The 17,088-nt window shown below is 38.6% G+C and overlaps 1 protein-coding gene across 2 annotated transcripts in view; it reads right to left on the bottom strand.

Annotated features, from left to right (window-relative positions):
• The window catches only part of ASPM (assembly factor for spindle microtubules), a 68,710-nt gene that overhangs the window by 36,976 nt on the left and 14,646 nt on the right, over nucleotides 1–17,088 (bottom strand). For both annotated transcript variants that reach the window (XM_061185282.1, XM_061185283.1), the window contains exons 3-10: nucleotides 15,452–16,946; nucleotides 6,888–6,992; nucleotides 6,339–6,485; nucleotides 4,780–5,025; nucleotides 4,434–4,501; nucleotides 2,282–2,423; nucleotides 1,611–1,741; nucleotides 919–1,094 (exon numbers count right to left, since the gene is read on the bottom strand). In XM_061185282.1, the coding sequence (XP_061041265.1) occupies nucleotides 919–1,094; nucleotides 1,611–1,741; nucleotides 2,282–2,423; nucleotides 4,434–4,501; nucleotides 4,780–5,025; nucleotides 6,339–6,485; nucleotides 6,888–6,992; nucleotides 15,452–16,946 (2,510 nt within the window). The remainder of the gene's footprint in view (nucleotides 1–918; nucleotides 1,095–1,610; nucleotides 1,742–2,281; nucleotides 2,424–4,433; nucleotides 4,502–4,779; nucleotides 5,026–6,338; nucleotides 6,486–6,887; nucleotides 6,993–15,451; nucleotides 16,947–17,088) is intronic.

Genomic DNA, 17,088 nt, shown 5'->3' with positions numbered 1-17,088 from the left:
GGTGGCTTGGATTTATGAAATGAAAAATTAAATATAAAAATAATACGGAAAACATTATCAGCAAATGCTCTGGCCTATATGGAAATCACTCAAGTGAGAGGAAACTACAGTAAAGTTCAAAAGACTGTTACCTTGCCATGAGAATATATGATCAGAAAAGAAAAGAAAGTTCATGGAGATTTAATTTAGAAGGCAACAAGGGACATGCATGCTGTTTTTAAAGAACTGGGGATTCACAGAGATATAGGGATCCCTTCCTCACAAATGTCAAACGTAATATAAATTAGAGAGTTTCCTGGAAACAAGACGGATGTCTTCAATCCACATGTCCTAAAGAAGCCAACCAAGGCACAGTGTAAAGGCCACTCCTTCCAGAGCAGGCACTGGTAACTGTTGTCACACCAAAGCCAATGTTGAGGATTCCAGTTTGTTACTGAGGAAACAGCGTATGATCTGAAGCCAGACATCCCGAGCTGATGTCTACCACCACTGTATAAAACCTGGGCAAGCCACTTTACGTCTTCATCTCACGTTTCGTCACATGTAAAACAAGGTTAACATGACTAAAACTGGCCTCAAATGTTGTACTCATGAACCCACTGCAGACGTAAAGCATTATTGAAATGTTTGATAGTTTAATTAGTTCCATGCTTTCCCCAACTCCTATTCTGGGGTATCAGTTGTTCCTACTCAGACACTGTCACATGCCAGCAGGGAGAAAAAAATGTGGATAGGAGACAAGGTTTCTGGGCCTAAAATTGACACCATTTTCCCAAACCTATCCCAACTTTTTTAAACCCTAGATTTATTCCATTACATAAAGGAGCAAGAAAGATTGTGTATGTATAGAAAAAAAGTGTTTTCCAGATAATTTTAGTCTATTCTAGTGAGCAAAATAATTCTATTTCTTATACTTACACAAGACGCACCCCACATTGCAAGTCTACAGCAAGATTTGTAACAGCAAAATCAAATTCGTCAAAAGGTGTCTGAACATGGTTCACAGGTAATCCCAGGAAGCTCAGGTGACGGGAAAGGTCACCTTCACCGCCTAGGAAGTTTCGTGAAAAAGCCAGAAGAATTTCTTTACTAGCCTATGGAAAAACAAGTGGCAGGTATTATAGTCTAGAATTATAATTTTATTTACAATAAAAACAAATTCTTCAAATCATTCTGTGCATATAGAAATAAAATTAATAGTTGTATAAAAAGATGGTCAGTTTCATATCCTATAGTAACAATGCGAACCTCACGTATTTCCAATTTAAGACCTTTAAAGAAAGTGCTCATAATTAATAATACACTCTAAAAATTATCATTAATTTGATAACATACTAAATTAGGAAAGAAATTTTCTCCCAAATTAATTCCTCAGAAGCATAGTTACATTCATTCTCAAATCAAAGTTAAGAACAGGGTGATATGCTGGTGAAATGTCAACCAACAAAAGTTAGGCAGGGTTAGAACTACTGGGTAGGCATTCTTATTCTACTCCAGAGTCCTGTTCTTTGGGAAACTCACTTTTTCTAAGGAGGAAATATACAATAAAAACAGGCAGGGCAGAAGTCTTAAATGTGAAATATAAAACAAATATAAAATGAAAACTATACCTTGAACTCAGCATCTTTACAGAAGAGACAAGGATCATGGTCAATAAGTCTAGAGATTTTAGCATAATCAAGGAAACAAACCAACAACAATAGCTTTTTCAATGTAAACTTAGACAAAGCTTCTTCATGACCTGAAATAAAATACAAAAAAGCCTAGCAAGTTAATCTGTGCAAGTTTTTTTTTTTTTTGGTTCTGAAATATTTTTCTATATTTATTTATTCTGTTGTGCTTTTAGTCTATATATTCCTACTAAGGATTCTTGAGATGTGTTTTATATTTTAAAGTCAAATTATCTTGGAATTCTTTATAAGATTATAAAACTCCTTATATTTACCTTTTTTTTTGGCTGGGTTGGTTGCTTTGTTTTGGCAGGGGGAACGTAAATTGGTGCAGCCACTGTGGAAAACAGTACGAGGCTCCTCAAAAAGCTAAGACTAGAACTACATATGATCCAGCAACTCCACTGCTGGGTATACATCCAAAGAAAACAAAAATGCTAATTCAAAAAGATACATGCACCCCAATGTTCACAGCAGCATCATTTACAATAGCCAAGAGATGGAAGCAACGACCTAAGTGTCCATCAACATACGAATGGATAAAGAAGATGTGGTATGTACATAATATATAGACATATAGATATATCTGCAGTTGAGGCAGAACCACTTACCATCTCCATATAGATGAGGAACGGTCGGGTGCCTATACTCAGCTGCAATATCAGGATTCCAAAGCAAGCGATTCAGAATAAACATTGCCAACCCTGTGACATCACTGTTGTCTTCCAAAGGGATGAGTTCTCCATATATTGTCTAAAAAGAAATTCGTGCTAAAGTTGGGACATGTGTCATCTCTAAGGAGCACTGGGATGCAAAAGGGGGAAGACAGACAATGATATTCTAAGGAACTGGCGCTGCTCTACGTCCTAGACAGTCTGGGAATAATAGGGATATTTGCTACAACTCTTTGGACTGAACATATATGTTTTGTGCAATTTTTAGTGCATGTAGTATATTTCACAATGAAAAAGAGACGAAAGCTCACAACTAAGACAAATTCTTAAAAATCATGTGACAAGTAATATTTACATTTTAATTTTTTCCTTTAAGAACTATCAAATGTAGGCCCGTTGTTCAAATTTAATTATAACTGTCCCACAGAGTATATCATGAAGGTACAACAGACACGTAAATAATTCTAAACTTTCTAATAGTTAACAAATGGAAAACCATCTGTAAACCATGGTTTTAAACCATCTGGGACGTTCAGATCTGTATATAATCAATGATTAAAATATGTCATTAATTTAACATCAATATGATTATTATTAACGATTTTTAAAGCAATTAGAAAAAACTAAAAATATATCAAATTATATTTTATAACCTTACATTGACAAAACTAGACAAAAGCATGGAAAAGTATTAATATCTGCCAAAATACAGAAATTTTATCTTTATTTACTTGTTTTTTTTTTTGGCCTGTGATGCTTTTTTAAGATCCTCAAAGGTCACACCCACTAGCAGAACCCTAAGGTGTGGTGTAAGGTAGAATGTTTTGTCCACAATTATTCATCCCTCCCTTCCCTTTAAAAGGTCCTGTTCCCAACAAATGGCATAGACTTGGTGTGTCTCTTGTGAGAGAACAAATATTTCTGCCTCATTTGTGTCTGGACAGATAATGCACTTTGGCCAGAAATATGGTTGGTAGTGATGCACACTACATGTAAGCAGAAGTTTTAAAAGGCATTGCATGTTTCCACCGAACTCTCCTACATTTTACCTCTGCTGCAAAAAAGCTATGCCCCAATAGACAGGTTCTACTTTAATGGAGGTTCTGGAACTGTTTGACATGTGAAAGCACAGCCAGTTGATACGCAATTTTCTAATTAATCTTTCACTGAAAGAAATAAGAAATTGAATTGAATTTCAAATCAATTGAAATAAGAATTAAAGTAAGAAGTCTTAGCAAGGACACTATCGAGCTGAGTGACCAGAGTAGGCTTCTTATTCATTGCCTCAATTTCTTGATAAATAGCCAGATTATTGCAAAGATTCCTTTCAGTACCAAAGATTTTTTTATTCAAAAGCCTAGAAATAATTGAAGCAAGAATGAGATATCCCACATGACAAAAGTAAAAAGCCTAAACAAAATATGAGTACACCAGTAAAAGACTAAAGGAAATGGAAACACTGAGGATTGTAATAAAAGAATATTTTTAAGAGTCAATTCCTAGTGGCTTTCTAATTCAGTTAGTTTTAACATTCTAAATATTATTGAACCATGCACCATGTGAAAAACTCAAATTCCGATGACGTTTTCATGAGAGGTGTTCCATCAAAATGGTTCCAAAGGCATCAGACTGGTGTAGATTCCAGTCCCAACCAGTCATGGGCATTCAGCGAGTCACTTAACATCTGAGCTTCTGTTTTGTCAGTGAAGTTGAAATAATAATACATACCTCACTGGGTTTTATAGAGATTTAAACTAGGAAATGTATTTACAACAGCCTGGTATTGTCATCGGTAAATGCTCAGAAAGGAGCTAACTATACTTGTTATTATATCTGGTACCAAATTATATATTGTATATATTTAAGAAACTAACAGGAAAATTGCTATATAACAAAATGGCAATAATATATAATGACGGGGTCTATTAACCTAATGAGCATTTATTAAGGGACCTTAAATTTCTTACTGAAAGATCAATTAAGCTAACCAAATGACTTTATAAGTGAAACCATCATTTTATTAAAGAGTCTATTAAAAGTATATAATAAAAAGATGTTTCCTTTTTCAAAAACTGAAAGGTATACTTACCTCTAGGCCAATTCGTAGCCACAAAGGATTATATGACAACAGCCAATTCAAGACTTTCTGCCGTTCTCCTGAAATACATGTGAAAAGCAAGTAAGGTCAGATCACTAATCAAATAGAGACAGTAAATAAAATTTCATGGAGAGAAATCAGTGGCCAAAAAGGAAAATCACATATATGAAATAAGTTAAAGTATATTTCCACTCTTTAATATACATACACGATCACATTTAAGTTTGTGAAATTTTAGGCCGCAAAGTGAAACCATGTATATATATTTGACTCTGAAATAAAAAATTTCTAGAGTGTTTTTAAACAATTAATCTCAAGATTTCTATAATCTTCTTACCCACATCTTTCCAGAGGTGTCTGTCTTTTCGAACAATTAACCGCCTAGCTTCAATTTCAATTTCAAGCTTTTTCATAGCTTTAACCATTTTTCCAGAAGTAAATAAGCGACACGCAGCACGACGTAATCTATTCAGCCTGCAGCGAGCGGTATAAGCTCTGAGAGACACTTCATCCTTGGTAGGAGCTCTCGGGACACTTATTTTATGTTGACTCTCTACTCCCAAAAGAAGAGTGGAAGCATTTACTGGGTAAAAACGAAAGAAAGAATGTTTCTGGTTAAACAATATTTATATACATTTTAAAACCCAGCAATAAATGCAATTGAAGATGGCCAAAACAGAACCTATTCCCCGCCCCTTCCAGCCTGCTTTTTCTCTTTCCCACCTCAAAATAAAGGTGTCACCGTTCACTCAGAACCTTAGGCCATCCTATCATTGCAACCTCTTGGCTCTGCCTTCAAACTGTATCCCAAGTCTAACCATTTCTCACAACCACTATTGTCCAGGTTCCAACATGATCACCTCTAACCCAGACTAACGGGAGAGCCTCCTAACTGGTTTTGCTGCGTCCACCCTCTTTATAAATTAGAAAGCTAAGCTGCTAAAGAATGTGATTTGTTAAAATCAGTTAAATTTTGAAATGCAATTGGAATTTTTATAAAACACATTTTCTCTCAAAGAGAGAACTAAAAATCATGCTTTGTTTACTTTTGTAAAATAAAGAAAAGTACCTCAGAGATCATCTAATCAAAGGGTCTTTTAATGTAAAATTCCCATACACACTTCTCTAACACTTACAGACCAGTGTCTGCTGGAACACTGCAGCAAAGGAGAAAGCATCTCCCTAAAGTCAGCCTGCGTGTTGCTTTGGCAAGTTAAATATTTTAAAGGGTTTTTCCTTATCTTGAGTAGAACTGATCCCTGTAACTTCCAAGGGAGAGCAGCCCAAGTGAAGCTTCCTTCTCTCTGGAGAAAACTCTGTAAATATTTGAAGGATACCATGTTTCCATCCTGTTCTATACTTGAGTTTTTCTTTTCCAGAGCAAACGCTGAAATATTTTTAAAATTCCCCATATCAACTGGTTTTCAGAGCCCTCATAATGATATATTTGTCTACAAACTTCTTAAACTAAGGTACAGTGGAGACAACATCCCTAAAGTGATCAGGCCACACAAGACTTAAATTGATTCACCAGGACATTACACTTTATTAATGCAGCTAAGACTGAACTGGATTTCTAGGCAGCCATGTCTCACTGTTAGCGCAGATTGAATCTATACTGAAATAAAACCCATTCACTGGAAAGGCTAGAAATCGAACTGGCTGAGGAGCAGGAAGAGAAAGCAAAAAGAAAAAGTAAAGTTTGGAACTTTCAGCACAAAATTCCCTAAAAATTCTCACTCCCACAGTCTTGAGCATTTGTGTTAATGATCTAGTGAGCCACGCCATTAACTACAATACAATAAACATGTATAACTCAAGAATGAAAAATCACGTTAAAAAACTACCTGTTAAAACAAAAGTATTATTTAACTTAAACATTAACTAAATGTTTACCTTCAGAAATATTTGTTTTTACAGTGAAGTCATCAGGAGTTAATATAAAATTTAGCCACCAGGTAAAGCCCTGTTCCTGCTTTTCCTTCCAGCGTTCATCATAAAATATGTTTTTTGCAGCAAACGGCATTGGGTGTCTAGGAATACCTAAGAATACAATTAGGTTATGGCATAAGAAATTTTCCTTTAAATTATTATACAGTCTATAGCAAAAGACCATTTTTACCAGCAAAACCACCTTTAAAACACTGAACAATGTTTGCTTTTTCACTACTTGCTAGAAATAGTTGAAAGCATTTGGGGTATAAAATGTAGTCAAAGTAAAAGAGAAAAAGTAAGTCAGTACCTCCTGGTTTTTTAAAAATCCCAAGTAAAGTGAGTCAATTTCACTGAACTCTGATAAAATATCCTGTTATTTGAATACACACTTTAACAATTCTTCAAAGCTTTTATTTGACAAAAAAGTATCAATTCATTTCCATTTGAAATGCAACTAATGCTTCATTCCATGTCAGTTTTTCATAGACTTTAAAGATATTAAACACTTGCCTGTTTTTAGTGGTTTTATGAAGGTCAAATTAGATTGTGCCACAGGAACAATGGGTTTTGTCTTTTGGTTTGTTTTAAAATTAGGAGTTCTGTGTCCTAAAGAATCTAAAATATATGAGAAAACAGAATAATAGCATTTAAAAAATGAAATAAATTCTGTGAATGAACTGTTGCCAAGTTAAAATTCAGGCTCTCCAAAATCATATCCGTTTAGAAAATGCTGAATAAACACTATGTGCCAGGGTATGAACTCGGGTAATAAAACTTATGTCTGGAAGTTACAGACCAGAAACTACAATGTATTTTGTGTCTACAGAAGCTAGGGTTCAGATTCAACCAGTTCACTGTGTGTGTATATACACCAGACTCCGTGCTAGGTGCTGAGAATGCAGAATGGAATGGAAAGATGTGGTCCCGGCCCTCAGGAATTTCTCGGTCTAGTACAGAAGTGTAGAAAGAATCACAATACACTACATAAGGAGTACACATGAGGAGCCATGGGACAAGGGGAGGGAGAGCTAAGTCACCTAAATGGCAGGACAGCCTCCTGGCGGGGGTGACCCTGAGCTGACCCTGCAGTGGATGTGACACACCAGGAATGGGGGACCTTTCGCTGAACTGCAAAGTGCCCGGAGCCAAGAACACAGATAAGAAAAACAAGACAAAAAAGAGGTTGGAAGAGGAAGAAAAGAATTCAATACTATTAAAAATAACAGTGACAGCTAACAGTCGAATACTTTGTGCCAGGCACTATCAGAGTCTTGTAATTTGGGTTATCTCATGCAATCATCACCAGAAACCTATGAGAAGTGCACTTTTATTCTCTACATTTTATGAAATCAGGATACTGGAGCTTAGAGCAACTAAGCCACTTGGTCAAAGTCACGCATGCTAGTAGGTGGCAGAGCTGGACGGTATAGCTCCAGAGCCTGCACTATTATTCATTCAGTTGGAAGTACCTGGTGGGCCAGTGAAGGATTAAAGTCCAGGCGGTAACACCATCATGTATATTTCAGAAGACAGAATGGACAATGGACTGAAAGGAGTCAAGACTAGAGATGGAAGCCAAAAGGAAGCTATCCCAGGGGCCTAAGTTAGCTATGATGAGAACTTAAAGGAACACGGAAGCAGTGGAGACAGATTAGAGAAGAGTTATTTTCAGAGCAGAACTAACAAGGCTTAATGTCAACTGACTAGGCAAGTGATGGAGAATGAGAGCCCTGATGGGTCCCCGTGCCTCACGCCGGTGATGAGGGAGATGGTGGGTGGTCCCTACAAATAACCTGTCCGAACGCAGTTCACTCCCTCAAAGGCAGGTTTCACACCAGCTTGTGCTGCTGCTTGATACAAACAAGAAGCCAATAAAGGCAGAGGAGGCCAATAAAGGCTAAGGTCCAGGGCAGAATCCAGCCCACAGTTGTTTGTGTACAGTCTGCAAGCTAAGAAGAATTTTCACATTTATAAATACTAGTTGAAAAAAAAAAACCCTCCAAACAATTATATTTCACGACACATGAAGATGATATGAAATAGTCACACCTGTTCATTTACACATTGTCCATGGCTGTTTTCCCTTCCACAATGGCAGAGCTCAGCGGCTGTGACAGAGATCATATGTCCTGCAAAACCTAAATATTTACTATCTGGACCTTTAGAGAAAAAGTTTGCTCAGCTTTGATTTAGAAGAATTGCAAATCTATGCCAACTGTCAAAATAAGGAGTATGACCAAATTGTTACATAATAGCTATTAGGTTATAAGGGTCTTTGCATTTTAACATATTTAAAAATAAAAATATGAGGAAAAGTTCCTCATTCTGAAGGCTTGCCAAAGCTGGCCCCTCCGCCTAGAACCATTTTATTCTGTGGGAACCTTCTTTGGACAGGTCTCACAGCTTCTTGTCAGTCACGTAAAGCCAAGTAAAGTGCCCCCACTTCTGTGCTTTCGCGATTCCCTGTGCATAGCTCAAAGGACTGGGAACAACTTGAGGACAGGCATGATACCTTTTCTCCTTGTATCCACAGAGCCCAGAACAATGCATAGGACATAGTAGGTACCTTATCAAGGCTGAATAAATGCATCTTGAAAAACTGACTTCTTTTTCTGCTCTCCTGGGTTTGTCAGAACAGAAAGAAGGCAGACACTCTTAGTGAGTTACCATGCTCATAAATCAGATATCCAGTGTGTGCAATTCTCTTTAAACCTTGCAAAGAGGCTCAGCTCAGCTAGGCGGCCACCTCAAACAAACGGCAGGTTCAAGTGTCAACACATCAGTGGTTTATTTGCTCATTCATTCATTTACTATGTCATTCATTCATCATTTATTGTACACCTTGTAGGAGGTCAAAACAGATACGTTCCTTACATTCAAAGAATTTGTTATCTGGTCAGAATATTTCTATAGGAAATAAAATGATGTGAGCAAAGGAATGGAATTAACAGGTAGATACGAGATGTCTCGTATGCTGCATTCAAATTTGCTAAGGGAATATACATAGAGGAAAAAGTCATCAGGGAGTAAAGCACTAGAAATCAGTGAAAATTTGAGTTAGTGAGAAAACAACATATATGAAAGTTAGTAAGAGGATACATGGTCAGGAACAAGATAAGGATGCCCACTCTCATTACTTTTATTCAACATAATCTTGAAAATCTTAGCCACAACAATTAGGCAAGAAAAAGAAAGAAAAGCCATCCAAATTGGAAAGTAAGAAGTAAAAACTGTCACTATTTGCAGATGACATGATGCTATATATAGAAAACCCTAAAGACACCACCAAAATACTGTTAGAACTAATAAACAAATTCAATGAAGTTGCAGGATATAAAATCAATATACAAAAGTCTGCTGCATTTCTATACACTAATAACAAACTATCGGAAAGATTCTTACTACATCAAAAAGACTAAAATACCTAGGAATAAATTTAACCAAGGAGGTGACAGGCTTGTACACTGAAAACTACAGGACACTGTTGAAAGAAATTGAAGAAGACACAAATAAATGGAAAGATATTCCTATGTTCATGGATTTGAAGAATTAACATTGTTCAAATGACTATACTATCTGAAATCTACTGATTCAATGCAATCCCTATCAAAATTCCAATGGCATTTTTCAAAGAATGAAAACAAACAATCCTAAAATTTGTATGGAACCATCACGAAAGACCCCAAATAGCTAGAGCAATCTTGAGAAAGAACAAAGCTGGAGGCACCATGCTCCCTGATTTCAAACTAGATTCAAAAGCTACAGTAATCAAAACAGTATGATACTGGCATTAAAAACAGACACATAGATCAGTGGAACAGCATAGAGCCCAGAAAAAAACCCATGCACATATAGCCAATTAATTAATGACAAAGGAGCCAAGAATATACAATGGGGAAAGAAGAGTCTCTTCAATAAATGGTGTTGGGAAAATTGAACAGCCACATGCAGAAAAATGAAACTAGACCACTATCTTATACCATACACACAAAAAATAACTCAAAATGGATTAAAGACTTAAATGCAAGACCTGAAGCCATAAAACTCTTAGAAGAAAACATAGGGGGTAAGATCCTTGACATCAGTCTTGGCAATGATTTTTTTGATCCCACACCAAAAGCAAAGGCAACAACAGTAAAAATAAACAAGTGGGACTACATCAAACTAAAATGCTTCTGCACAGCAAAGGAAATCACCAACCAAATGAAAAGGCAGCCTACTGAATGGGAGAAAATATTTGTAAATCATAAATCTGATAAGGGGTTAATATCCAAAATATATAAAGAACCCATACAATTCAATAGCAAAAAACAAACCATCTAATTAAAAAATGGACAGAAGAGCTGAATAGACATTTTTCCAAAGAAAACATACAGATGGCTAACAGATACATGAAAACATGCTTAACATCACTAACCATCAGGGAAAGGCAAATCAAAAGCACATTGAGCAAATCACCTCACACCTGTCAGACGGCTGTTATTAAAAAGACAACAAATAACAAGTTTGGAAGGGTGTGGAGAAAAGGGAACCCTAGTTGGTGCAGCCACTATGGAAAACAGTATGGAGATTTATCAAAAAATTTAAAACAGAACTACCAAATGATCCAGTACTTCCACTCCTGGGTACTTTCTGAAGAAATGAAAACACTACCTTGGAAAGACACATGTTCACAGCAGCATCATTTACAACAGCCAAGGTGAAAACAACCTAAGTGGTCATCGATGCTGCATACATATGCCATGAAATATTAATCAGCCATAAGAAAGAATGAAATCTTGCCATTTTCAACAACATGGATGGATCCTGAGGGCATTATGCTGAGTGAAATAAGTCAGAGAAAGACAAATACCATATGATCTCTGATGGCATCTGATGGAAACACAAAAACAAAAAACAAACTCACAGATACAGAGAACAGATTGGTGGTTGCCAGAGATGGGGCTGGGGGTGGTGGGGAAATGGGTGAGGGGGTCAAAAATGACCAACTTCCAGTTATAAAGTAAGTCCTGGGGGTGTGATGTCCAGTGGGGCGGCTGGACAAGACTGCGCTGTGTATTTGAAAGTTGTCGTGAGAGCAAATCTGAAAAGCTCCCACATAATAAGAAACAATTTTTTATTATAATTATGTATGATGAGAGATGTTAAGAACAACAACAACAACAAAAGAGGATACCTGGACGGAATGGCAAGAGTAGCATGGCTAGAATGTTGTTGAATAATAAGACAGCAGGCTGGATAAGGGGAGGTCACATGAAGACAATCTTAAATGACAGAATAAGGAGCTTGGAAATCATCTGGTGACAGCAGAGGGCCACTGAAGGTTCTGAGGCAGGAAGCAGGTAAAGCCACGTACTGGACAGCAAGTGCCTCGAGCTAACTGGCACATCACAAGTTTGAGGCTGGTGGATCTCCAAAACTGTCATCCTTGGTCAGTGCCCAAAATAAAAACCTCATGTCTACCCGCTCTCTCTCTTAAATCACAGTAGGATAGAAAGATGTGGTAGAACACGTACGTTGTAGACAGGGAGACCTGAGTTTAAACCGTGGCTCTATTTTAGGAGCTTTTGTGACCTTGGGCAAGTTACTGGCTCTTTTGAGGTTGATATAAGGGACTTAGAGAAGGAAGTCATTCTATATAGAGGGGACAATTAACAGCAAATACCCAGAGGGAAGAGAATGTTGAAGGGTCAAGGATAACAAGGAAGCCAGGGTGACAGAAGCAAGAAGAACAGAGAGCAACGACGGAGGTTGGGAGGAGATTGGGGCAACACAGACCTTACAGGGTCTTGTGCATCATCATTGTAAGAACTTGGCTTCCGGTGAGATGAAAGGTTGTCAGGGGCACAGAAACGGACAATGTTAGAATCCACTTAACAAATATTTGAAACGTATCGCCCTGGTTGCTAAGTGGAAAATAGACTCCAGAGAAGGCAAGGGTGAAAGCAAGATCTGTTAGGGGGCTTGCAGTGTCACAGACAGGCTCGGATGGTGCCATCAGAAATGGTGAGAAGTGATCCAATCCTGAATGTATTGATACTCGGAAGGAACAGAAGATAGGATTTGTTGATGGACTGAATTTGGAATCAGGCAGACTGTGTGCATTTATAGAGAAAGGGTAGGAGAGAAACACACTTAGGGACAATCCCAAGGTTTGGGGCCTGAAATGAGAGGAGGTCATAACAGAAGTGCTGTGTTGGGAGTGATACACCAGGTACACGTGTCACGGGAGTGGGGATGGCAAAGGGCTGGTTTTGGACAAATCAAAGATGCTCATTAGGCAGTCACGTAGAAATATGAGATGTTGGATAAATGAGTCTACAGATTAGAGGTCCATCCCAAAGATATAAAATTGTGAGGCCTCCATGTATAGAGAGTACTGAAAGCTGTGAGATGGTCTGAGATCGTTAAGGGAGTGAGTGAAAGTATGAAAAAGGTTCAATGACTAAGTCTTCGTGTACTCCAAGGTTGAGAGGCTGGAGAGACACAGAGGGCTCCACAGAGAAACCTGAGAAGCAGCCAGTGCCGTGGGAAAAGAACCAGGAGGAAGTGGGGATGGCAGGATAAAGCATTTCGAGAAGAAAGAGACTCAGAGCATCAGTCTGCCTAATAGTTCAAGATGAAGACTGAGAAGTAACCACTGGACCCAAAGTGTGGATGTGTTAATGACCTTGACAGGAAAAGTTTTAGTAGAGTCGTCAAAATCTGGTTGAAGTGGTTTCAACAAATAGGAGAGGAATTGGAAACAGCTAACATAAGCAACCTTCAAAGTGATTTTTTTTTAACCTTAGAAAGCACCTTTTAATTCAAGCATAATGTTTACCCAGGAAAGTATACAGAACTCAGTGAACTATCACAAAGTGAATACCTAGGTTCTTTCAAAGAGTTTTGCTTAAAAGAAAGGAGCAGGGCCTGCACGAGTAAGTGGTATCAGTAAAAAGTCTGTTTCTTTAGGAGTTGGAGGTAAGAATGGCACATTTGTGTGTTAATCAGAAATGACCCAGGAGGGAGTAAAACACTGGAGATGTGGGAGAGAGAAGGCAGCTGCTAAAGCAACGTCCGTGTAGAGGGCATCGGGCTTTTGGTGCCGGTAGAGCCCGGCCTCACTGGGCATGCAGACCTTTCAGGCTGTAACAGGAGGGAAGGGAGCAGTGGATGAAAACACAGTGGGGTGGTAGATGCTGCGGAAGTTTCCCTCAGTGAGGTAGGAAGCCGGTTGGCAGCTTGGGTGAGGAGCAGAGTACCAGCTCCAGAGCCTCCTGCCCAGGTGGTACCCCAGCCTGACCACTTACCACCCGTGACCTTAGGCAAAGTACTCAGCCTCTGGATGCGTAGATGTCCTCATCTTAAACATGGATTCATGACAACATCTACTCAGTATGATTGCTGTAGGTAGGTATGAGAGGAGGTAATAGCAAAGCACTTACAACTGGGGCCGCGGAGAATGCAGTCAGTAAAATGTTCACTGCTGTCATCCATCCTGAGCGGAGGAAGGAGGTGCTCGAGAAAAAGGGAGGGATGAGATAGTCTGTAGCAAAGGGATCAAGTCAATAAGCCAGGAAGATAGAGCCAAGAAGAGCTACGGGCTTCACAGCGGTTAGTGGTCATGAATTTAAAGACCAACCAGCAAGGTTCAGGCACAGAGCAGGCAGAGTTAGACTGGGATTGGAATTTGCCAGACAAGTACAATGAGCGTAAGAGAGGTGAACAAAGGGATTATGAGGAACTGTGGAGTCCAAGCTGAATTAGTAAGGAAGTGAGGATATAATGAGGTGAGGGCTGGGGAAACGGGGCTGGATTAGTTGGGTTTCTAGAGAAAATGCTGAGATCATAGCGAGGGAGATGTCTTTAGGACAGTGTGGCCTAAGTAGGCTGGAACTAACAAGCCAGGATACTGGAAGGCTCTCCTACAAGGATCTTGAAATCATAAAGAATCATCGTAAAGTAGTAGTTTTGGAGAAGGTCTCGTGAGCCAAATGTAAAAAATCTCGAGTTATCTCTCACTGTAACAAGGAGAACAAGGAGGTGGGATAGCATGAAAAACGAACTACAAGCTGTTGCTGTTTGCTTTCTTTTCATTTGTTTTTAAGGAAGAAAGGAGAAGCAATAGTCTGGAAGCAGATATGAGACGGCGGGCGGTCCATTGTCCCACCGAGATACTGAAGGTCAGAGGAGCAGGAGAGAAGACAGCCAGTGCTGGAGAGGGTTGCAGGAAAGCAGTGTTCTCGGGGGAGGGCCAGGTTCAGCGTGGGGACAGGTGCTAAGGAAGGGCAGTGAGTCCACAGGGCACAGACCCTGTAAAGAGCTGCGGAGAAGGAGTGAAGATGGTTCCAGTTAGGCGGTGTGCAAAGAAAAATGAGATAAAATACAGGGGTGTGATATTTCCTAGGAGTCCTAGAGCTCTTTTAAATTACCTGTTAAATAACCTGTGTGGTTTGTTTCCCTGTGGGGACCTTGATTGGCATCTGAGGGAATTGGGGTTAAAAGGTCATGGTGGGATTGGTCCTAACAGTTTTCAAGGCAGACAGTGGTAGTACGGCTGTGAGCACTAGGGAAGGAACGCTGAGGTTTTCCCCAAAGGAATGAGGAGCTCAGGTGCCCTGTCTTCATTCCTAAATAATGGCCGAGTAAAGGCTGAGCAGAATGATGCCCCCGGAGCACAGGGAGTGGAAAGGCCTCCTCTGCATCCCCCCAGGTGGTGTGATGGGGCCAGGCATCCACTGGGTCCTCCCATCAGGGCCTGGACCAAGGTGGGGCACGTAAAGTACTACACTTGAGGCGGGGGCCAAAAAACTCAGTCATCAAGTATTTTAATGCAATATTTTTTAAAAATCAAAATTAATGCAGAAAAATCACGATGAACAAAACGTTAAAAGTTTAAAAAAGAACGAGATCACAGTGATTGCAGAATTCAGCCCTGCACTACGCTTGCTCCATCTTCCACTACGCAAACTGGTAAATGAAAAGTACAAGTAAATTCAAGCATATCGACAGCAATTTACTAAACCAAAAGAAACAGAAAATATGCCCTGCATAGGTATACTTTCATTAAAGATTTTATTAACAAGACTCACCAGTTTTCTTCTTCAGCTTTAATTTCTCTCTGTTGCTAATACGTTTCAAGGTGGAGGTTATCACTTTTTTTGTGTTTTTAACAGTTGATGTTTTGGACTCCACAGGAGAATAATGGATCCTTTTGATTTCTTGTACTTCTGTGTATTCTGTAACTGTAACCTTCAAATTTGCATCTTCTGTGTTTCCCTCACTCTTTCTTTTACGAGCAACTAAAGCTACCTTTGAGGGAGGAGTTATCACATTTTTACAACCCTTAGGTCTACTCAGAATTAAATCTCTAGCTGGAAGAAAAGAATGAAAATCATCTTTCTCTTTGTGATCATCTGTTTCTTTTTCACACTCACCCACTGCAACACTGAGACATCTTTTTGCCTTCGGTTTATTAGCCTCTGTTTGGTTTTCTCTGGCACAAGTGGGCTTTCTTTTAGTAACAGTGGCAGAAAGTATTGGGCGTCTCTTAAGAGGTTTATCGTGGCTGTGACTAGAAATATCCTGAACTGCAGAAAATTTAGGCTGGTTCCGTTTCTTAAAAGTATAACAATTTGACTTCATTTCTAAAGCTTTGGATTCTTCAAAAGTAGCTTTTGGAGATTTTGAACCCTGACATTCAGGAATACAAGGTAAAACTTCATTTTTTCTCTCCTCCTGAGAAGGTTGTGAGGCCTGAGAATTTACATTTGATAATGGTGACAATTTACATGTTTGCTGAGATACACATATGTATGCCATATTATCCTTTAAAAACTGATTTGGGGATAGAATTGGATTAATTGACTCTGATTCTAGATCCTGATTTAGTCCATAATTATCATTTATGAAAGAATCTGGACTTAAAATTGTCCGATAAATTTCACATACACTTTTTGACTCCAAAATCACAGGCCTTGAATTACCTTTCACACACATATCTGGTGAAAGACACATCACTAATTCTCGTTCATTATTAGCTGCACAGCTATTATTCACAAAGGAATCCGGACTTAGAAAATTTCCTTGGCTTTGTGTGATGTTCAACGTTGAAGAATAGCTTGGGGTAAGAATAAGTTTACTGTTCTCTTCAATTTGGCCATTAAGATTATTTATGGAGTCAAAGGAAGTTTCAGTTATGACTGTCTCATTAAAATGAAAATCTTTTACAATGTTGGCACCTTCTACTTTTAATAGTTCCCCATTTTCAGATGCAGGAAGGGATGTGTAGGTAGTAGATCGACGGACAGAAACTGGCAAGCAGGTCTCCCCATGGCACTCTTGGAAAGTGGGACTGATAGGTGATATGGGTATTTTATTTTCTTCAAGGATTAAAGAATTGTTTTCTGTTGGGGAACAGCTTTCGTTCGTAGCCAGATTCTCACGTGCTTGCAGTGGGCTCCTAACTCTGTCAAATTTTGAGGAAACATTAAATGTTTTATTTACATTTTGAATATTTGAAATCTTCTGGTTATGACCTGAAGAGGCTGATACTTTCTTTTTATTAATGGTATCCCAAAGACTCCTCTGCAAAAATAAGCAAAACATACAGATTAAGTTGATAGCTATTGAATAGTACCTTTAAGCAAAATTATGTATGCTACCTCAAGACTGTTAACAAAATAATTTTTACATATTATTATTTTCCTAGAGTAAATTACAGAATGAT

Source organism: Eubalaena glacialis, chromosome 3, assembly GCF_028564815.1.
Source record: "Eubalaena glacialis isolate mEubGla1 chromosome 3, mEubGla1.1.hap2.+ XY, whole genome shotgun sequence".
Taxonomy (NCBI): Eukaryota; Metazoa; Chordata; class Mammalia; order Artiodactyla; family Balaenidae; genus Eubalaena; species Eubalaena glacialis.
Note: the sequence above shows the minus strand (reverse complement) of the source record. Positions and strands in the feature narration are given on the sequence as shown.